At 44.9% G+C, this 22,751-nt stretch overlaps 2 protein-coding genes across 7 annotated transcripts; both read left to right on the top strand.

Moving 5' to 3' along the window:
* The first annotated feature begins 208 nt into the window (after positions 1-208).
* Positions 209-11,278, top strand: LSM6 (LSM6 homolog, U6 small nuclear RNA and mRNA degradation associated). Of its 6 annotated transcripts, none has more exons than XM_077176972.1 (4): positions 209-344; positions 1,434-1,546; positions 4,612-4,725; positions 10,927-11,278. In XM_077176972.1, exons 2-4 carry the CDS (start codon positions 1,453-1,455, stop codon positions 10,953-10,955), a joined length of 237 nt encoding a protein of 78 aa, XP_077033087.1. In that variant the 5' UTR covers positions 209-344; positions 1,434-1,452; the 3' UTR covers positions 10,956-11,278. The 6 variants fall into 6 exon arrangements, with proteins under 6 accessions (XP_077033087.1, XP_054489482.1, XP_077033088.1 ...); XM_054633507.2 differs by lacking the exon at positions 10,927-11,278 and adding an exon at positions 6,249-6,424; XM_077176973.1 differs by lacking the exon at positions 10,927-11,278 and adding an exon at positions 6,249-6,424 and having other exon boundaries at positions 266-390.
* Positions 11,279-14,787: 3,509 nt separating this feature from the next.
* Positions 14,788-22,317, top strand: REELD1 (reeler domain containing 1). The gene is made up of 5 exons (XM_077176968.1): positions 14,788-15,895; positions 17,534-17,685; positions 18,436-18,721; positions 19,391-19,454; positions 21,485-22,317. Exons 1-5 carry the CDS (start codon positions 15,699-15,701, stop codon positions 22,076-22,078), a joined length of 1,293 nt encoding a protein of 430 aa, XP_077033083.1. The 5' UTR covers positions 14,788-15,698; the 3' UTR covers positions 22,079-22,317.
* Positions 22,318-22,751: the final 434 nt, after the last annotated feature.

Here is a 22,751-nt window from a genome sequence, read left to right as displayed (position 1 = left end):
GGTAATAGGCTGGACTCGATGATCTCTGAGGCCTTTCCCAACTTAACCGATTCAGTGGGGTTTTTTTCCCCACAAAACACCCTGTAAGATTTTTTCCATAAGACATCCTGTAAGATTCCTCTCCGATGGGGTGTTATTTTGTGCGGAATCCCAAGCAAGCCATAAAAATCCCGCGCACCTCCGTGAAGGGGGCGGGGCCCACCCCCGGCGAGCCCCTGGGCAGGCGGGGCGCGCCCTCAGCCGCGTTCGGGCCCTGCGCGGGCTGTCCAGCCCGGCCGCCGTAGCGGGGCGGGGCGAGGTGGCGGCGGGCAGGGCGCGGGAAGCGCCGGGAGTGGCGGCGGGCGGTGAGTGCGGGGCCGGCCCGGGAATTGCCGAGAGGGGCGGCGGGCGGTGAGTGCGGGGCCCGCTCGGCAATTGCCGAGAGAGGCGGCGGGCGGTGAGTGCGGGGCCGGCCCGGGAAGGGCCGGCGGGCGGGGAGTGCGGGGCCGGCCCGGGAAGCGCCGGGAGAGGCGGCGGGCGGGGAGTGCGGGGCCGGCCTGGGCCGTGTGGGGCTCCCGGGCTGTCATGGAGCCCCGCTCTCCGGCCGGGAGCTCTCCCAGGGCGCTGGGGCCCGACTGGAACGCGAGGGTTCCTCGGAGGGGAGCGGCTCTAAAGGAGTGCGTGCTCCGGGAAGGGGACGCAGCCCTGGGCGCCGGCGTCTCTGGTGGCGGTGGGTGTTGATGGGGAAACAGTAAGGATCCCTGGATTCACGGCTGGAATCGCCCCTGGTGATTTGCCCCGGTAAGCAACGGAATGAAGTCGGCAGCGTGCGGGTGTTTTCTGCCTTTGCTCAAAACGCAGACCAAAGCGATGTTAGAGCAGAAGTCAAGCGAGCACTGAGAGGGGGTCTTGCACCAAACTGGGTACGCCTGCTGCGTTCTTAAATCACAGCATCTTTCCTCTGTCATTTAATCACAAGCCTTAACTTAGTCTGTTGTATTATCTGAAGGCATGCTTTTACATTTATGCTTTTCTTCTGTTTGTGTCTGTTCTCGCACAGACTTCCGTGTATAGAGCATGGATGGGCTGCTCCCTCCACCCCTAAAGACACAAAACACCTATTTAGGCTTAGCCCTCTAAAAGAATTTTAGCAAAAGGTTTTAGGAGATGATGAGGCCTTTGGCACTGTTTGAAATTTAAAAGATGCACAGTGTGGCAAACAAGGATTCTTAGTAATGCTTTCAGAAGTAATAAAAATGCCAAAGGGAAAGTTGAATGCAATGGCTTTAGGAGCTCTGTCTCCCCACCTCAGCCCTTAAAGTTTTGCTTTCATCTCCTTCAGTATTTTCTCCTACTGAAAGTATTACAAATCAGGGGTCTGCATGTTTGTGCAGAGTATTTAAAACAATGTGGAGGCATGTCTCTTGTCCTAATGTTTTCTCTTCACTTCTCAGCTTACCAGAGAAGATCAAGATGAGTCTACGGAAGCAAACCCCCAGTGACTTCCTAAAACAAATCATTGGAAGGCCAGTTGTTGTAAAATTAAATTCTGGAGTTGATTATCGAGGTAAGTTCTCCATCTGTCTCTCACAGTGAGCAAAGTAATTCTTTGAGGAGGCTGGAATAGATGCATTGATTTTGAAAAGAAAAGCAGAGTGATCCAGAATAATGGAGTATGAGAACAGAGATCTCAGAATGGAGACAGTAAAAATAGAAAAATCAACTCTGGAGAAAGTGACAAAGGGGGAGGGGTAACAACAGGGGATTTAGAGATTAAAATTACTGATCTAAATCATTAGTGTCCTTGGTCACAGGTGATTAAACTGGATAATTCTGAGTTTCTAAACTGATACTTGGAAAGATTGTCTGGAATTACAACTCCTGAAATGGCCAGAAACACCTCTTGTTGGAACTAGATTTTTCTTCACCTTTTTGTTCTCTATTTAGGTAATACAGATCTTGATCCAGGAAAGCTCCAGAGTAAACTCTGCTGTCAGTCATAACAGAATTCTTACACGATGAAAAACATTCTTGACATTCTTGGTTAAACAGCTGCCTAGATCTGTGTTGGATCAAGGCTCACAGAGATACAGGAAAAAGTTTAGTGTAGCTTTTGCCAAGTCTATCAGCATACCTTCATGTATATAAGATTATAGATTTTTTTAACCAGTAAATTAAACTTCTCTGTGCAGTGAAATGTCTTGGTCCTGCTCCAATTAAGCTAACAGTATCAACCTGACCAATTTTTTTAGCAGTATCCAAACTCAGTCAAAACTAATCATGTATCTTCTGCTGTGCTCAATTAAGAAGTTTTATTCTATACTGACTTCAACATTATGGTTCTGCAACAGACCCTTACTTCAAGTGGCTTAGCTTGGCACTTGTGGGAGGAGACTTGTTGGTGTTGTGACAAGGAATCTTTGTGCTAGGACAGTTTTAAGTTGTTCACTGACAGAGCAAGCAGTGGCTTCATACAGGAGTTAGAAGCCTTACTTCTTACTCCTGTAAGAGTAATTAATCCTGTTTCTCTGCCGTGTTGCTCAGCTGACAAAATTTGCAGTCTCTCATTTCTTTGAGAACCACATTGTCTGAGCACTTCAGGTGGGGTTGGGGGCTTGAGAAGTTTGCTGCCTCTCTGTAAATTCTTCAGTGCAGGAGAATGTAGAGAGAGATCATTAAAGTCAATTAAAGCAAGTCCTTGTTTTACATGAGAGTACACACAAGGCAGGGCCAAACCAGATTTGGGTTCCTATTTTCATTGGGACCATTGCTACCTCTCCCTTGGTAAGATCCATTTGTAAATGCTGTAGATGAACTTACCCCTCAGCAGAGCTAGTTTAACGTGCCTGCAGTCTGACACCACATTAATTGAACAAGAGTTCCCTGAACACCCTTATTTGTCACTGGATTTTTCCCCCCCCTTCTCTTCCTTATTTCCCTGCACTCCTTTGATCTTGTGACAGAAAATTCGTGTAGTGTTTTTGTTTGAAAAATATGCACTTAGTTTGTTTTCTGCAGAAATGTGACCAGCATTTGTAAAAGCCAAACATTTCCAAAACAGCATCTCAGGCTGTTGTTGCAGATCTGCCCAGATTCTCCCCCAGGCTGTGCTGCTGATGTTTTTGTTGCCTCCACACACACCAGCCTCATGCAAGTGTTGATGTGTGACTGAACTGTCTTCAGCCACTGCCAAGTGCTGCAAATGTCCAAGTCAGGGAGCCCTGGGAAATGATCAGGGGTACATTAATGTATGGTTTCTGTGTGTAAATATGGATATGTACATTAAAACATCTCTACATACAGATAAAACAGATAAATTGCTAGCCAGGATGGGCAGTGATAATATTTGATGCCATTAGTGATATAAGAGTAAACACAAAGAAAAGTAGGAAGAGAATGAAACAACTGCACTCCATGAATGCACTCTAGGAGCAAGAGAGTTTGAAAATACTGTATTTATGGCCTACTGAGTTGAATGTAGCTCAGGTAAATCTACATGGTCCAGTTTTAATTTTGTACAAACGTTTTTTTTTCTGTTCCTGTGTGGATACCTCAGGATTGCTAGAGTGGAAAAGAATCCTGACTTTAGTTTGGGTCTTTTCAGGGCATTTAGTGGCACTTTGTGAGCAGTTTTTCCTATGTCTGTGGAAACAGAGGAGAGAAAAACAGGAAGGAAAATAATAACCTTTAAGCCATGACAAGTTGGCAGAAGAAGTTGAATTCCTGATTATTAACTAGAAGATCCTGCAGTGACATTTCTGAAAAATGAGAATGTGTCCTGAGTTTTCTCCCTCTTCCTAATTACATCTAATATAATATATTTCATATCTTACTGCTAGGTAAATAGTAGGCGTTTTTCAAACAGAGGAAAAAGTTATTTAAGTAGTATTGTTTGTGCAAGGATAAAGTTAGGAAAACCCACATGCAAGAGGAAGATAAAACAACTTGTAAAAAGCTGTATTACCTCTGTGCTGCTAAAATGTGTATATTCCTGATCAAAAAAAAATCTAATATTGGAAATGACAGATTTTTTTCTTTAATTGCATTATCGAAACAGTGTAATTTTTTTTTTGTGGGAAGATTTCAGTGGCCTTTGTTGAAAAATGTGTAGAGTTTTGTTGATATCAAAGCAGAGACTTGCAGACAGTGTTCTCCTTGCTCTGTAAGCATGAAGACAAATATGTGTATGCTGTCTTCTATTAAAAGTGTTGTTTTTCATCTGTATCCTTCACAAGTTTTGTGACAACTCAGTTTACATAGCTTTGTCCCTAGGTTATCCAGTTACACTTAATGCCCCACGTGTTTTTTGGTGTGTGCTTAAAACCACAAGTGAGAAGGGACAGCTTAAGCTTTCAATATGGAAATTGTCCATCTTTTGAAATAATATCTTAGTAAGTTTGTTTTTTTTTTTTAACTCCCACAACTCGTACACCAACTGATACCATTGCTACCAGAGAGCCTGGGATTCCTTTCTCCAGCTGAATTCTTTGAAAACATCTGTCCACACTGGGGTTTTTAGTTTGTTATAAGGATACAGGGGGCACTTTTTTCCTGTACAATTCAAGCACAGCGCATTTTTGTTATTTTAAAGTAAGCTCAAGCTGATTCTCTTTAAATTGCCACTGTTTTCAGGTGTCCTGGCTTGCCTGGATGGATATATGAACATAGCTCTGGAGCAGACTGAGGAATATGTAAATGGACAGTTAAAGAACAAATATGGAGATGCATTTATCCGAGGAAATAATGGTAATTCCTGCTCCTTCTGTTACTGCACATTAGAAAATTGTGTTTTGATATTCTGAATTTGAGGGGTGGCTGAGGTGTAAGTAAGCTGCCTGTAAACCTAAAGCTAATACTCTTTCTTGGAAATCTTTACAATATTTGCTTTTTACAGTTTCGCTTTCTAGGGTCTGTGCTTTTCTGCATTCCTGTGGTCCTTTTTTCCTCTGAACTTGAAGTTCATTTAGAGAAGCATGCTCTTTTCTAGCTTTATTGGAGCTTATTTTCTACTGTTTGACAGGCTTATTCTTTTGCACTTACTGCTTGCTTAAATGGCCTCTGCACCATAAGAGTTTGTGTTTTTAGGCAAGCTACTGCATAAATTTATGCCACAGTGCAGATATTACAGTGACACAAATATTTTCTGGTGAAGCAGTTTTCCAGGACTGAATGAATGCTTATCCTTAGTCCTGAAGGCTATTTTCATCTTTTGAGTAAAGATTTTACCACCAGTCAAAAAAATCACTCATGCTTTAATATTGAGCTTTTGAATATCCAAGTGCAGTAGGTGGATTTTAGTGCACTTCAAGGACAATCCCAGGCTCCTGAAATGACTCTCTGGTATCAGGCTGTAATAGCAGGATATGCCAGGGAAAAGAGTATCTAAAAATAGAAAAGGTTCACAAGTTGGAGGTGAAGAGACTTGTAGAGGAGGTGAATGAAGCAGAGTTTGACCAAGTTGCTTGTGAAGAAAAGGGAGATCAGCAAGCAGGGATGGAGTAAAAAGACACAAGGACCAAACCCCATGTTAGAAAAAGAGTCAAAGAGAATGTGGCAGCAGTGTAAAAGAGCATTTTGGGTGGAGAAATAATCCTTGAAACAAGGCCAGCCCTTGCTTTTTGCATGGCATTTGGACTATTATGCTAAGGCCTGGAGTGACATTTCAGCTGGAGAATCAATTAAGGAAATAATCTGTTAGTAAAGTTAAAACAAGGGGATGAGAGGCAGAAGGCTCAAGGACAGGCTGAACAGAGAACTAAAGACATGTGGCAGGTTTAGGAGCATAGTATCATTTTATGTTGTGACTGGATCTGTTCTGGGGATATCATCAGCCAAGCAGGAGGAAGATGTCTCTTCCTTCATAACTAATCATTAGCTTTGCCTTAAGTGCTTGGGATTTCCAGTTTTTATTGAAAGATCACAGCATTAGTGTCTGACACCTGTAATTCTGCTGCTGAAGAACTCTTACCATGCTCCCCTCAGCATTACTACAGGGCACTGCCTTTGTTCCTGCTCTGTTCAGCTACAACTGCTGGAGCATAGTTGGGCTATGAATAAAATAAATACTGAACCAAAGTAATACATAATGTTTAGAGCTAATGACATTTTTTGAAACTTAGACTTAAAGGTTGCCTGGCTTTGTTCATGCTGAATGGGATCTCTTACAGTGTCAATTTATATGCCATGGAAATAGGATGTTTTAAATAAAAAGGCTTCTGCATGTTATTTACCAGGGCCCTCTTCTGTGTGCCACTTCCTCTTTTTCACAGTGTTGTACATAAGCACCCAGAAGAGGAGGATGTGAAGATGCCAGAAGGAGGCTGTTTTTTTGTACTTGTGAGCCTCTTTGAAGTGATGAGCCCTATTTGATTTGTAGTTCAAAATCCACAGGTGAAATACACAAGTGTTTAAGTATTTTTTTTAAATAAATGTAAATGTGAGTAAACTGCCTGAATGGTTTTGTTTCAAAGCATTGCTTTGTTCCATTGTACAAAAGAAAAATCAAAAGGAAGCTTGTAATAGTGCTGCAAGACTAATTTGAAGCAACAGCTCATTTAATTATGCTAACAGTTACAAAAGTACTGATTGAAAGGTAAGCAGGCATGGAGTAATTGCAAATCAGAGCTCTATATTAATGGCAGAACAATAGTTTAACTGATGGTGGGAAGGGAAATGCTAATGGTTTGGTGACAATAACCTGTCCCTTTTGGAAAACACAGGGTCAGCTTTAAATGCCAGGCTAGTAAGAATCATCGACTAAAAAGTTCAGCTGTCCAAAAAATCTTGAATTGTGGATTGAATCAAGGGATGTAACAGTGACACTTCAACAGTTAGGGGTGGGGAAAGAATTGAATCAAATGGAAGAAAAGCCTTAAGGGTGAAAAGAAAGCTCTGTGCCAGCTGAGGAAGTCAGTCAGGGGTGAAGAGCTCTCAGTTGGTATGTCAGTACGGCCTAGTAGCTACTTCACCTCCTGCCTGGGTACCCCCCACCCTTCCTCTGCTTGGGGTGACCTTTTTCTTGTGCTTCTCTACCAAACACAATGGACTTTTTCAGTAAAAAGCAATTTTAACCAATACCTATATCTACTCCTGAAAATACACTAGGAATCTGAAAGCTTTTATAAACATGCCACATGTGTCCTCTCCAGCCAGTTCCTTCTTTCTCCCATCCATTCCCCCCACAACCTGGTACCATCTCTACATTCCCTTGGCTGGCCAGGAATGAGAAGAAGTGCATTAGAGTATGGGGTATGCATTAGGGAGGGGGAACCTCTGAGCTGACAGCAGAGAGGGAACTTGTTTGTGTGTATTTTGCAACAATGCTCCCAGATAATCAAAGCACAGTGAATAAAAGCAGCTCAATTTTACATGGATACTTATTCCAATTTATAAATGTACCTTCTCCTTTTACATGCAGTCAACCAAGAAGAAACCCAAACCAACTCTGAAAATTCAGATACTCCTTCACCTGAGTGTTCCTGCACTTTTAACATCACACACTCAGAATGGTTTTTTGTTCTTCATGATGAAGTTATAAGTTAGGGTAATGTACCTCATGCTGAGGCTATTGAGCCAATTTTTTACAGGAGCTTCCTGAAGCCTGGCTTTATTCTTTGGACAGTTTATAATGCCTCCAGGAACAAAAATACTTCTGGTTGTGGATGGATTAACACAAGACAACTGTGTGAATATAGCATTGTCCCATTCTTCCCAAGTACCAGTAGCTGTGATGCAAGCAGGAAATAGTAACATTCCAGTTATCAAAGGGAGAGAATGGGAACTGCAAATTTTAATTTTACTGGTTTTAAAGATGAAGAAATAATTCTAAATTATTTTGCAGTCAGTAGTTAACCTTTCCACATTAAGCACTTCAGAAGCCATGATAGAACACACAAATAGAGTTGCTACTGTACAATATGCTTCAATAATTTATCATTTTCTGACAAGGGTTGAAAAAGGTCCAGGATGTAAGACAAATCACCAACTTGCTCTTCTGTAAGTGACTTTTTTTAAAAATGAAGATGTTCCTCCAAGTGGGGCATGCAATTTTTCATTTGCCTTGTCATCTCTGCATAGCTGGCAGGTAACTGTCTGCTTTCAGTCCTGGAGACTGTCTAGATTTTGTTGTTAGCCTTTTTGTTTTAATATAAGACTAATTTTTTTTCCCTCTCCACACGCCTACATATGTATAGCAACACATTTTGCAGACTTTGATTTAATGTCAAAAGTTTGCATGGTTAACTTTTTGACTGTGGTTCAGTTTCTACAAGTCTAGTTATGGAACATTTTTCAGTTGTAATCTGCTACTTCTGGTGGTCTAATCACATACTAAACTCTATATAAATATAAATACTATGTAGTTACATGCCAAGGGGATTTTAAATGTATTCTAGGTCATGAAGTCATCATTACTGTGTGAGGTAGACAGGAAGATTTGCATTGAAGGTCAGTTGTAATTCATATTTAAATTTCAAAAGTAGCAAAAGAAATGAAGCATTTACTTCCTACAATCACTGACTTCCAGTTCATTTTACAAATTCTCCATGTGACATCACTTACCATATCCTGATGCTCTTGCCCCAATACCTGTGTATAAAAAAGTTTCACTTTGGGATCAAACTCATTGAGATCAGAACTGCCCATGAAACATTAATACCTTGAACAACCTGAAAGCATTTGTCTACCACTTTACTTAGAAGAATGTACCAAAAATTAAGTAATCCAAAACTAACAAAAATTACTGAATTTCAAAGACTGAAGCTGCACTCATGTTGATAGTCAGAACTTTTATGCAATGAGATCACACTGTGAAACCATGGCCATTCAACCACTACCCCCACCCTCAGCAACACATTCAGTTCACAGACACTCTGTGAAGAGCAGTAACTGTAAATTTGCTATACACCCACATCCAGCACAAGTTTCTTGCACTGGAAAAGCCAAACTGAGCCACACCTCCTTAAACAACAGCCTGGCTGGGAGCAGCAGCACAGCATACCTCATGGAAAGTAGAGAAAGCCTGGAAGAGGGAGAAGGAGGCAAGCCAGGTCCCTACCAAAGCCTGGAGTGCCCTATATAAAGGGAGTAGAGCATGCTAGGAAGGTTTTGTTTTAAAGGTGTATACCCTGATGACCACTCACTTTTACAATTTGTTTCCCCCTGGTTCCTAGTTCAAAGGGAATCTAATGCAAACCTATGCTCAACATCATTCATTTGAATGTTTTCTGTCTTTTTTGTGATGTTATGACAAAACAGCCACTGAGAGCCCTTCTGGGTATGACTTGGCCACTAGTTCCTCAAGCTTTTTCACAGCTCTGGAACCCAGCTGTGTTGTTCCTGGGAGATAAGAAAGCATGAAAGTGTTTGCAAAGTGACAGCCTTGCAACATGTGACTGATGGTGCCAGAGCAATGTCTGATCTTTCATATCCCAGCTCACAGCCATGGCCAGCTCCAGCCCTGTGTTGGTTTTGAAAACAAGCAAGCTTTGGAGTCAGCAGTCTCAAACTCTCAGATTCCTGTGCCAAACTGTTCTCCAAGGCCTGAAATCAGATGGGAGGGGGCATTTCCTGGGCTGCTGTATTGACCCTGAGTGAGGGACCCTCAGCCACAGGGTCCCTCTGCCAGGTCACCCCCACTCAGTGCCACAATCATGCCACCTGCCTGGCCTTGCCTTTGTCTAACAGAGGAGCAACAGGAGATCATCCTTTAGAACAGAGGGTTGGTTTTGTGTATGGAAATTATAAAATAGCTCAAGTGGCAAAAAGGGAGAGCAGCTCTCCATGGATGGTTTGCATCTGCTCTATGCAGCACACTGTGGGGAAGTCCACGTGGGCTCTGACTGCTGCTGGGTGCATGTGAGGAGTCCAGCATCTGCATTTTACCTGCTGTCTGCATTCCTCATCTCACTCAGTCTTAGTAAAGCAATCATTAAGCTATTTGTTGCTAGGCCTTACCTCTCTTTCTCTCCCTTCCCTCCCCTCAACCCCTCCTCTAGAGGAGAACAGCTGCCCAGGTTGCAGTAGTTACCAAATAAAATAAAGGGTTATTTTGGTTTGAATTTGTAAGGGAAAGAGGCTCACAATGTACGTTGCATGCATGTGTATGTGTCAGTTTGTTCCCAGAAGTGACATTTTGTTGTCTTATATATCAAGAGTTCTATTATCACTATAGTGCAAGGATTCCATGTTACTGGAGTTTCATACCTCCTCAGTGTGTCTTGTAGGCAGCTCCTCTAAGCCCTGACTCTTCCTGGTCCTTGCAGCAGCCATCTGACTCCAGATCCCACCAATCCACTCTTTTATAACACTGTTCTTATTGGCTACAGGTGTGGCCTGTTAACATCAGGCCTGCTCCTGATCTTTAGTAATTGGTTCAGCTGCAACTCTTTAAGGGATAAGATTACATTCTATACCACCTTCATTTACCCATACTGGATCCCCCTACAACGTTTTAGTCACTGTCACACTTCAGTAAGTGACAGAAGAACAGCAAGAAGAGTCAACTGGATAAAAGTGGAAGGACCTGTCAGTACTTTTGCCAGCCCTAGCTTTGCCTAACTTTTAGAAGTATCAGAAAAACATCCTGGTCTCCCCAAACACAGAGGCATGGGCATGCATAGCTCAGCCCCTGAGATGTTAGTTTGGACATAGTTCTCCATTCTCCCGTGGGACTACCATGGGTTTTTAACTACTCATCTCACAGCTAGCCACTGCTCTTTGTTTTAAAGATGACTTGAAATATTCTTAAATAAGGTGGTGCTGCCAGCTTTGCTGGTTTAATGATCAGTTCCTTGTGATCTGAACTCAGCTGTTGCCACCTTCAAGCTCTCTACTTGATCAACCTGCGCACTCTTCCCTAAGCCCCCTCAAACTTTGTTCACAGGACTCAGGTGACTGCCAGCTAACCAGGAGAACTTCTAACTCATTGAAACCCTTTTTATCTTGCAGCAGCAAAGTATTTCCCTACCTGTCAATGAAGCAACCAGCTTGCTCTGGAGTGTCAGCTCTGAGTTTCTTATGTCCATGCCCATATTACATCCTGATCTCCACTGCACCTGCTCCACATCTGCTGGTCCTGATGTGCTCTGGTGATGTGGAGATGTAGAAGCAGCCTGCAAGAAGGACTGAGTTTCTGCACCAAAGAACCTGCAATGTTATGGGGTTTATAATCCTTCAGTACACTTATCAGTAACATTTCAAGTTATATGGTTTATACTCTATCTTAATTATCAAATCATTAAGGAGTATACACAGTTGTTGAAATACACTAGTATTTGAAATACACTAGTATTATTTCAAATTCCCAGCTGTGGTCTGTGGGGATTTTTTTCCTTCTAGAAATCCACTACACAAATGCTGCTGGGAAAACAATAAGTAGGGTGTAAGTTGTCTTATGTCCCCTTCTCCTGACAGCTTCCTGCTAACAAAGAAGTTTCTGACAAGAAAAAGCAAAGCTCTCTCCAGTTCCAGCAGTGCCACATGGTCTGTCTGGGCCCCACGGTCAGAGCTGAGCCCAGGCTGAGCTGAAGTGACTCCAGCAGGTCACAGCCCCGGCCAGAGGAGGCTGAGGCAATGCTGTGCTGGTGGGTGATGCAACCCAAGGCTCTGAGAGGGCTGTATTTCTTTCTGGAAACATCTGCCTGTCACTTGGCATTTGAATGAGCAGTTGGAAGCTGCTGGTAGGTGCTCGTGTCACGGTAATGACTGTGACAGGCTTTTCCATCTCTGAGGAGGAGATGGTTGTGACATTTGCTTTGACTGTGGCTTTGAAGCCATGGAGTTCCTGTGTTTGAGAGCAGGCAGTGAGGATAAATGCTGTGTAAGGCTGTATTTCAGATCAGCCCAGCAATTAACACTGTCCAGGCAGTGCCATCTGACTGCTGCTGAACCTGTGAACAGCAGCATGCCCTGCCCTGCCAGAGGCTGCTGCAGCCTTGGAAATGAGCATGGACAGTTCAGTCCTGCCCTGCATCCTCTGCTGTTACACATGGGTTGGATCTGTCTGAGCCTCTTCTGCCCACAGCCCTCCAGGGAGCACCAGGCACTGCTGTTTCAGGGTCTGCGCTTGGCTGCTTTTCCCTCTTTTCCGGGTGGGAGTCAGTGGAGAAATGACCCTCACTGATTTTAGGAATAAGTTAGGAAGAGAAAACCATAAGAGACTAGCTGGTTTCAGGAAAGGATTTGTCATCAATACAGCATAAAGGTATTCTCTTTTGTGTATAAAGGATGGGCAATTACAAGCTGGAACGAAATCAAGAATGCAAACTTGTCCTTCCTCCCCCTGAACTATGCTCTGCTTCCCCTGAGTAAAGGAAAGAAAACTACAAGACTTACATTATATCTTGAAATTCAGTGATTTTAAGGCATCTTTCAAATGCAGAGAAGAGCAGGCTGGTGAGAGCCCAGTACCACCAGTTTCCATACTTTCCAACCAGTTTAACTGCTGAGAGCTGGGCTGTCAGCCTCAGAACCTCAGTGCCAGCCTGGCATTTTGTGTCTCTTCCAAAAGACAGGCTGCAGAGCAGGGCAGGCTGATGGGAACAGTGCTAATAAGTGAAGCATCTGCAAACTAGGCAGAGGTCACCAGGATGCCCCCTCTGGACAGCCTCACACAATGGTCAGTTCCCAAGCAGGATCACAGATAAGGCACAACTGGCAGGAATGGGCCACTGGCAGGGAGCAGGGTGAGCCTGGTGATGGAGGTCAGGTCATCAGAGAGCCCTGATCCCTGGAGCAGTCTGCAGTGACAAGGGACAGGATCAGCTCTGCCACCGACTGCCAGCACAGCTGCAGCAAAGCTCAGGCAAGGAGCTGGGCTGACAGCCTGGACACGAATACAGCTCATGTGCTGGGGGACAGTCACACTTATCACATGTTTGGTCCCCTGTGCCAGCTTCGGGGGATTTGTGGGGTGTTGATGGCTCCTTCTGGCAAGGCTGGCACATGGGATGAACCTTCCCAGCCTTTGTAGCAAAATTCTGCTTTTACTGCCAAAATTAATCCCATGTAAGCATGAGAGACAGGGCACACTGCTGGGGGCACATGGAGAGGGCTGATGTGGCTTGGCCTTGCTTTGTTTCAGCATGGAAGAGGGGATGTGTGTGTGGAGAGGGTAACAGGGGAGAAAAATCCCATAGTCCTGCACCTCTGCAAAGGAGTTTTAGGGTGTCCTACACAAACCCCATGATTTGCTGTGGGTTTCCCCCTCCCTTCCCTGCTGGTTTCCTTTCTTTTCATTGAAGAAACTTGGACATTTGACACACACACATACACAAAAAAAAAAAAAGAAAAAAAAAATCGAAAAAAAGGGGTAGGATGTGAAGAAAAAACCCCTGATATTATTAAAGCAGGATTTGGGCACTGGCAGAGAGCTGCCGTGGGTATTAGCTGTAACAGCTGCTGCGCTTCCCATTAGAGGAGCAGGCGAGGAAGGTCCCTGAAAGGATGGTCTTGGGCAGGCTGGCAGGGCAGTGGTGGCAGCGAGCCCGGCAGCGAGCGTGTCCCAAGGTAAGCGCCGGCGGCAGCGGCTGCCTGAGCCCGGGCGGCCCCGGGGAGCAGCGCTGCTCCCCCGCGGGGATGGGCACAGCAGGGCGGGAGGGGAAACGCCACAGCCGGGCAACACCCGAGGGAAAGAGCTGCTGCTCGGGGCCACTGCCATGAGCTCCTGCGAGAATTTTATCCAGCAAGGACTGTTTAGGGGTGCCCAGAACGGAGGCTGGCTCCATGAAGTGGAGACATCCTGCTGCTGGTCCAGCAGGGCTGGGAGAGTTAGCAAAGGCTCCTGTGATTCTCACGAGCATCTTCTGGCACACAACTGGTTGGAGTGGCAGGATGCTTGGCTGTGGAAGGTTAAACTGCATCCATCTGCTTGCTGCTTTAGGCTGGGCATGAATTGGTCCCCTCGCAGTGGTGCTTTGTTAGTTGGCTGCAAGTTTCAGAGGTGCTTGAGAGGGAGGTGTAAGCTAGACCTCCTCAGCCTCTGTTGCCTGTGATTTATTTACATTTACTCATTGACTAAGTGTAATGACATCTAAGGCAGGCATGTTGAAAAGAAGGTGGTAGAAAGTGCTACATTAAAATCAGAAGCACCTGCTTTGTGATATCCATTACAATAAATGCCACACACTTATCCTTCATCTTCACTTTGAAAAGTGCATTTTGAAAAAGCAGAATGGCACAATATCTGTTCAGTCTGGAAAAGTGTTCTGTGCTGTCACCACAGAGATGAAGCTCTGTGATGGCAGGCAGGGACAGGCTCTGCCCTGGGCACCAGCCCCATATGTGATGGGGCCTGCAGCAGCTCTGCAGGTCCAAAGGGCACATGTTTCCCCTATTGATCAGGCTGCACATTTGGGCTGAGAGTGGTGGAGGGTGCTGAGCGTGGCTGTACAGTCTGCTCCTCCTCCTAAAACCCACAAGACTTTTTAAAGCAAATATTTTCTGGCTGCACCCTCCATGGGCAGCTTCACAAGAAATCCATCCTCTTGTGGGGGGCTCTTCCCTCTCCCAGCCTGAACAGTTCACTTCAGAATGTAAATGCTGTGGATTCCCAAAGCGGCTCCAGCTGCCACAGCGATCACTTATTCCCTTTTGTTTAAAGACAGCAGGGAGGGCGGCTCTGGAGATCAGATAAATCAATGGCACCATTTGGGAAGCCATTGCTGTGAAGTGAACTCCAGGTTGTTTCCTGCTGTAGGATGGAGGATGGTGGGAGAGCCCACACTGCCATTGTTGGCTGGGCCTGCATGACCCTGTGCTTGGTGTCCTGTGCGGCCGCCTTCTCGCAGGGCGCCAGCCTTTCTGCCTGCAGCGACATGATGCCCAGGCACCTGAGGGTGCAGCTGCACAGCTCCAACAGCAACTACGTCACTGTCCACACCAACATGTCCTTCTTCTTCCCAGGAGACAAGGTGCCAGGTAAGGAACAGCTTCTAAATCCTGCATCTGAAAAATGCACGGTAACTTATCTCAAGTGATGGAATTAACCTCTGCGAGGTCTGGGAAGAGGGATAACTGCTCTGAGCGAGCTGCAACACCTCTCTTGTCATGAGGACATGAGGAATTCTGTTTGCAGCACGAGTGCTTTGGGTGGGATTCATTTATCTCAACTGTGTCTCAACCATACCAGACAGACCTCATTACATGCGATGGCCCATGTGGGTAAAGTCACCTTCCCAGCCCCTCTGCACCACTGGAAGGGGTCTGGGCGACTCACCTGTCTCTTGGGCATGGTTGGCAGCATTCCCCATCCCTGGCATTGCTGCTCCTCAGGCAGATGCAGACAGAGCTGAGGCACCATTCCCCAGCTTGGCCACTTGCCCATTCATCCCTGTGCAAAACAAAACCCCTGTGTGAGCAGAACACAAGCTTTCGCTCACATACAGAGCGGTGTCCAAACCTCCTTCTGTAAAAATGGCTGCATGCTGCCTGGTCCAATGTGGTTAACAGCTTATCATCAAGGAGGGATGGGGGGGAAGTCTCAGGCAAATCTTGTGTGCAATTACACATTGCAAAACCAAAGGTAAAAGTCTGGCCTTCTGTATCTAGCATGTCCAAGACAGACTGTGAGGACAAAGGCAGTAAGGTGTTTTCAGCAGTGTTGCCCAAGGTTTTTTCTGGGAGCTCCATTGCAGGCAATTCACTCCATAACAGCAAGACAAATCCCCTTGTGTCCTGTGTTTTGTCTTCCAAAAGTGACAGTAAGAAGCACCCGGGATTACATGGGCTTTATGCTGCAAGCTCGCAGAGTGTCCAACAATGAAATCGCTGGCATGTTCATCTTCCCGCCTCCCGGTTCCAAGCTGCTGACTTGTTTTGAAGATGGTGACACTGTCACACACTCAGACAAGTCACTGAAGAGAAACTTGTCCTTCGTATGGAAAGCACCAGACCAACCCATTGGAGACATCAAGTTTTTGTAAGGACATGGTGGTTCCTAATCAGAATTTGTGTCTTCTCTGTTACAGGCTGTCCAGCACAGTGGTTTATGTATCTTGAACCCAATATAGCTAAATACTTACCAAATGCTGCTACAATATCCCAGCTGGTACATAAATCACCATTAATATCTGCTGCATAGTGCTGCCTTTTATTTACATGGTCACTGTTTTCTCAGAATAGATACCCTGGAAGATGACATCTTAAGCATTTTAGGAAACAGAAATGTTAAGGCATAAAGAGAGAACTGTGACCATGTTGTCTGTCTTTGTAAATAATACGGCCCATAGGACTTCCCTGCCTAAAGGATAATCTTGTATATCACTTCTTAAAACAAAACAAAACAAAACAAAAAAGACCAAAAAAAGAGAAAAAAAGACATAGTTTAGAAAAAAGTTAAATGTAAACAGAATTACTCACAATAGAAAGACAGTGAGCACTGTGTCGAAACTTGACATCTCTGTTTTGCACCCAAGTCCCACACTGTCCAAGTAGCTGAGTTTTGATTTGGAATGAAATTAAACATCTTCTAACTGACTGCCTTAGAGGAAGCACAGCAGCCTTTCATTTCATAAGATATTAAATTGTTATATTTCAACTTTACAAAGTCACTTAGAAACTACTTGGCCAGATCCTTGGCTGCTTCCCAAAACCTAAGTGTCCTGTTGAGTGTTGTGGCTTGAGCATCTCATCGTGATTCAAGAAAAATTCATTGAAACAGAAATATTGCTGCTTGGAATTTCCAAATTTTAGCCATTGTTTTATATCAGAAAATACTATTACAGTTTAAAGAAATACTATTAAATTCACAAAAAACCCCAAATAAACCCAAACAAATCCCAACAAGACCTAGTCCTAGACAGCCACTCTGATATTTCTTTCAAGTCTGGTCTTTTATGCTCCAAGTTGATATGTGATAGACTCTTCCTTTTTATCCTGTCACAGCATCAGGAAAAATGCCTTTTTAGGCTTAAAAACACCTTCTAAGTGTCATCTGGCACAGGAAAACCCAGGTTGGTTTCCCCTTAGATAATTCTCAGAAGCAGTTGAGCAATCTGAGCTGAAATTCTCCCAAAATCTCCAGCTTAAATAAGGCTCTCGGGGTGCAGTTAAAGGTTGGCCAACACAGTTTTGGCACCTGACAAAAAGCAAAGGATTAGGCAGACTCAAATATCAGAGGGTGAGAAGAGAGACTTTTTCTACCCCTTACCTATTCTACTGTTTGTACAAGTTACACTGGCTTGTTTTAATTAATAAATACCACTGTTGTTTCCTTGCCTACAGAAGATTGTAAGCAGAGCTAGTCCAAGTTTTACAAATGTACTTCTATCAACATGATGAATGTAATACAGCTTTTTAAAAATTTTTTTTTTAAGTTCCCACACATTTTTTGGCTGAACTTAATTATTTATTGAGTGGCGATTCTTCGCCCCAAATCTTTCTTATGGGACCTGGTACCTTTTATTTGTAATAGAAAATGTATGACAGGCTAATCCTTTAAAATACTTTTTCATTGGTTCTCTCTTAGATTAAAGCAGTCTTTGTGATTAGCTAAACAGTCAGATGTTTTATTAATGCTACAGAGCCAGTAAATTCTCGCCTGATTATGTTTTAACAGCATCTCCATAGTCCAGTCATACTTTGTTTACTGGGCAAAGATTGAATCTGCTGTTGTGGCTCAGGGAGGGCAAAACAAGACTCTTGCTGACAAGAAGCCCGATGCTGTAGCCCACATGCCCCTGCAGGGACCAGCTGACCCTCACCCCACAGGTATGGGTGAGCAAACCTTGTTGTTTCTTACCAACACCCCCTGTAGAATAGTTTTACAGCTTAGTCTGGCCAAGTGTCCAACACAAGTGGACCCATTTAAATCCAGTATCTGTCAAGGAGATCAGTGATGGCCATGGTGAGCTCCTTGATGTGAAGGTGGGGGTCAGTATTTGAGGTGTGGGTCAGTATTTGAGGAGCCAGTTCCAAGGAGGGCACCAGGAAATTAAATGGGGTTGCCAAATCTTATGATTTCAATGCAAATCTTAAAATACTTTACCTAATCTCAGCTCTTGAAGAGAAGGACGTGTAATTACTAAGGTTGCCTAAACAGAGGAACATACTTGTCTCTAAATGTCATTATTGCCCTCCAGGTATATATTTAGTTGTATTTATGCAGCCTTTGGTCAGTAAGATGCTCCAATAATTTACTTATACTTAAATCAGATGTATATCTCAGCATTTTTGGCATGGCACCAAGGCTGAGTTTTAATTATTTTTTTACTTGACTGTAAAAAAAATTGGCCCACTAATTATTATTTTACTTGACCAGTACATAGACAGCGAGCTTTGCTGCTTTAATTTCCATGTGGGTTCCCTCTTCAAAATAAGTGACATGAAAATAAAAGAGTCACTGTTACAAACCTTCCTGGCAAACCTTGGCACCGAGTGGGATTTGAAATAAACAAACCGAAGACAATAGACTTCTGCTCCTCTGTCCCTGACTTTTGTTTTGTCTCCCTGCTGGCCAAGGTCCCATCTCTCCTGCAGCTGCCACTGGCTCCCTGCTGCCTGCCAGCCCCACTGGCACGGTGGCAACACCAGCACCAGAGCCGGGTTTTGGTGTCGGGTCGGAGACTCGTCCCGTTGCTGAGCCAAAGCAGCCGGGCCGGACTTCGCGGGCTGTGCCCGGCAGGAGTATCCGGTCCAGAGGCCGGGGGCTGGAGCCGTCCCTTCCCACCCAAGACGTTGGAATGGTGGATGCCTTGCAAGGTTCCCTCTCCCAGGACAATGCCTCCAGCTACAGCAGCTTCAATGGGTAAATCTAGGTGGTGGGAAAAGCTGTTTCTCCAGTCCTTGTGGGGAAGGAAAATAGTAATAGTTTCCCTGCAGATGAACAAGGAAAATGTAGGAAGGTGCCTGTGTGTAGGAAGGTGCCTGTGTCTGGGAGAGGTGAGAGGGTGTTTGTTTGCTGAGATTTTGAGAAATAAACCTTTGGATATTGCACATGACAGACAGTAACAGGAAGAAAATCCAAAACTCCTAAGAACCCAACGCTGTGTTGCTCAGCACAGTGGGGGGCTGGTCAGGTAGTGGAAGGATAAAGTGATAAAACCTATCGACTGCTATAACATTTTTCTGAAAGTGCATACAACTATTCAGTGAAACAGTGAACTTAGCAGACCTATTTCTCCATCTGCAGGGAAAAGGAAAAAAAGGGTGCAAAGCAATTATGAAATTTGGGCTGGAGGATGTCTGCTCAGAAATTTTAGAAGGTTTGGGCTGCATGAGCTTTCATGCAACATTTCATATTGTGGGTGAAAATGATGGGGATAGGAATCAATGATCAGGCATAATTCAAAATACAGGTTGTGTGATCCATGTTGACTGCATGCATCCCAAAACTGCTCTAAGGAGCAGCACTTCATGGTGGTGGGAGCTACAGGTGTCACTTGCTAACCCTGCCTTTCCTCTGTCCATCTTTCAGAGCAGGAAGCATTGCCAGTGCTGCCACCCTACAATTGTGTTTGATGTGTACAGGCAACAGGAAGGTAAGCACCAGGGCTGGGGAGGACACCCTAGCAGCCCATGTAGGTGTCATAAGTGGCTAAAACTACACTGAGACTGTTGAAAGTTCTAATTTTTTTCCTAAATTGGAAATTGGGGTTAATGTCTCTTTCTAGTTTGTTGTTTTTTGTTTTTTTTTTTTTTTTCTTTTGAGCCCACTGCCTGGGTTTTTAAGAGGCCCACTGTAAAAACAATTGCTTTCCCTTATGTAGATGTGACTACAGGCTGCTGGAAATGTGTGTGCTTAGACATACAGGACACAGAGTTAACAGGGTAAGTCAACTATGCAGGTGATGGAGAGAAGAAAAATACAAGGAGAAGAAAGAATAGATCTGGTTTTCAAAATACCAAAGGAGAAAGAGAAATAATCTCACAGAACACAAAAGAGAAAGGGGACATACGGCACAGAATGAGCCAGAAATATTTAGGAAGGAGCAGAGGACAGAGAACAAGTAAAGGAGAGATGTGTACCACAAGCACCTGGCATAGCCATGGAGAGAAGTGGAGAACTGGCAGTAGATGGAAACCAAAGGGAAGGATGAGTTTTTGCACAAGGAAAGATCAGAAGAGCATAATGAAACAAAACCACTGAGAAATTAGGCAAGAACGAGGAGGAGTATGAAAAGAAAGGAGAAATGAGTTGAGATAGGGCAAGGACTTAAGAGGCAATTCCATTTTCTATCCCAAAGTGCCAAGTCCTGCAGCATATCCTTACAGTATGGTGTTTGCATTTTAAGGGCAAGTGACCCATACACATGCAGTCCTAACTTTGCCAGCCTCCTACTTTATAGTTTGCAGTCCAGCCACTGGAAGTCTTCTATTTACTACTGTATTTTACTAACACCTTCAGAAACCATCCCTTCCACAAAGGATGCTCTGACCCTCCACTACTTTGCTTCACAGCTTGCCAGGGCTCCTACCTCAGCTTTGTGCTCCTGTCACGCTGTCTTCCCAGGAAGCTTTAGAAATCACTAATGATGGTAGAGGGTGAGAGTTTCTCTGGTGTAATTAATGGATGTGTGAAAAAGCCTGCTGGGCTGGACAGGCTGGAGAGGTGCCAGCTACTGAGGGACAGATCCAAATCTCAGTGGAGCCAAATTAAAAACTCCAGTACATTTTGCAGGTTTTGGATAGGGGCTCAGGTGCATAGTGGGAATGGAAAAATTCATTGGGGGCCTCCTAAATTGCATGCTTGTTCCCCAGTTAGTCTTGGATGATACCTGCAGCAAAACCTGAGCTGCAGAACTGGCGTGGAGCAGCTGGCATTTTGTGACAGTTAAAAGAAGGTGCATGGAACCAGACAGTGCCCAGAAACAAGCAGGAAACTACATTCCCACTAAAATGGGTGGTTAAGCAACACAGAGGGGCATAAGATTTCAGACTGGCTGTGTAAACTGAGAAAGCAAGACAGGCTTTGGGGAGAGTTTATAGGTTGTATGTGAATGCCCCAAAACTGCTGATGGCAAAGGCCATCCCAAGTCACCCATGTTCATCCACTCCATAGCCTCAGAAGGGGAATACTGAATCCCAGTGGGTCCATGTGAGCCTACTCTTGCAGCTTGGCTGGGAAAATCACACCTGCCCTTTCAGCATGACCCTGGTGCCACTCAAGGCGGGAATTGTTTATTAAGTGATATTATTTTGTGATAATGATGCCTGTGAAAAATACCACCACCACCACAGCAGGAACTGCAGATATTTAGACAAAGCAGTGACCTTCCTCTCTACCTGTGCCCTTCACCTTTGCCCCTCCAACCCACACTGCCTTTGCCCCTGGGACCAACTCCGGTGCCTTGTTCCTCTCATGGTAACTCTGGTATGGAGGGTTGCATTTGCTTCATTTTCTAAAAGCTACTGAGTAAACAGGGAATAGAGAGGAGTTAATCTAAAGCCAGAGGGACACAAGGGCATCAGAAACGGAGTTGAAGTGTTCCATGAGGTAGGTAGTGAGAACCTAATCAGCCCCCTTTTCTCTTCCCTCACTGCATGTTTTGGCATGTTTTTGCTTTCAAAGGGCAGTACTGAGAGTGGGACCATCTTGAAAGCCTCCCTACGTGTGACAGCGTCTCCCTCTGCCCTGCACGTACGCACTCACCTGGGTGGCGTTGCTGCAACCACAGCCTGGTCTGGTGATGCCAGCACCACTGGCAATTTGTCCTCAGCCTCAAGGCAAATGGCAGGAAGAGAGTTGGCACCACAGCCAGAGGGGGCAGGCACCAGGGCCGAGGAGGACAAGGATGAGCAGGAGGCAGCTGGGAATACCGTGCCATGGGTGACCAGACCAGCTCCCGAATCTGCTGTTCCCGGGATAGGGGAAGGGCCTGGCAGAGGAACCCGACTCCCTGCAGCCCAGCTTGGCATCCTCCTGGTCTGCACGGCCGTGCTGGGCCTGGCACTGGCAGCTGCCGTGCGCTGTGTGTGTGCCCAGCAGTGCCACAAGCGGGCCGAGGTGTCCTTCGGCGAGCCCGACCCCGACGTCATCACCATCACGGAACACGGGGCGGTGATGCGCTTCCGAAGGACCCGGGACAACAGCTTCGTGCTGGTGCCAGCCCAGTGCAACTGGGTCAGCCCCTCAAGCAGCACCAGGAGGACCATGGTGCTTTAGTCCCTCTTTGTGCTGCCATGCAGGCAGACAAACCCAAAGCAGCCAGTTCAGACAGAGGTGTTAGGCAAAAGTATCTAAACTACAGCTGCTGGGGAAATTGAAACTGATAGATTGCTCAGTGTGTTAAACTTACTGCAATTAATATTGTATATCTGCTCATTAGCTGTCACTGTGGCAGTGACATACACTTCTTCTGTTGCCTTAAGGGTGTAGCCAAAAATAGAAATTCTTTCTCTGCACTGTGGTATTGACTCCTGTTTAATCTCAGAAAAAAAGTTTCTAGTATATTTCTTTCTAGGAACTACAAACCCAACCATTCTCATTTAAGAACTTACAGGTTTGACTCTGTGCACTTGGTATCCCTCAGATGACAAATATTTGCTCAAGATTTCAAGTTGCATTTTGAAAATAAAAAGCAATAACTCATTAGTGGAGAACATTGATCCCAAGAATGCTGAATTGATCCATGGAGTGAAACACAGGATGGCAGACATCAGCTTTTGGGGGAGAAACATGCCTCCTCATCAGGTGCAAATGGAAGAAAATCTTTCCTGTCCATTTGCACCTGATGAAGAAGCTTGTTGAAGCCTGACAGCCAACATTTATTTAATCTTTTACTTTGAGTCAGCTCAGTGACACTGTGCAGAAACACAGACTGAGAAGTACCCTTCCC

Source organism: Agelaius phoeniceus, chromosome 4 (assembly GCF_051311805.1).
Source record: "Agelaius phoeniceus isolate bAgePho1 chromosome 4, bAgePho1.hap1, whole genome shotgun sequence".
Taxonomy (NCBI): domain Eukaryota; kingdom Metazoa; phylum Chordata; class Aves; order Passeriformes; family Icteridae; genus Agelaius; species Agelaius phoeniceus.
This window is presented reverse-complemented; position numbering and strand designations above follow the sequence as displayed.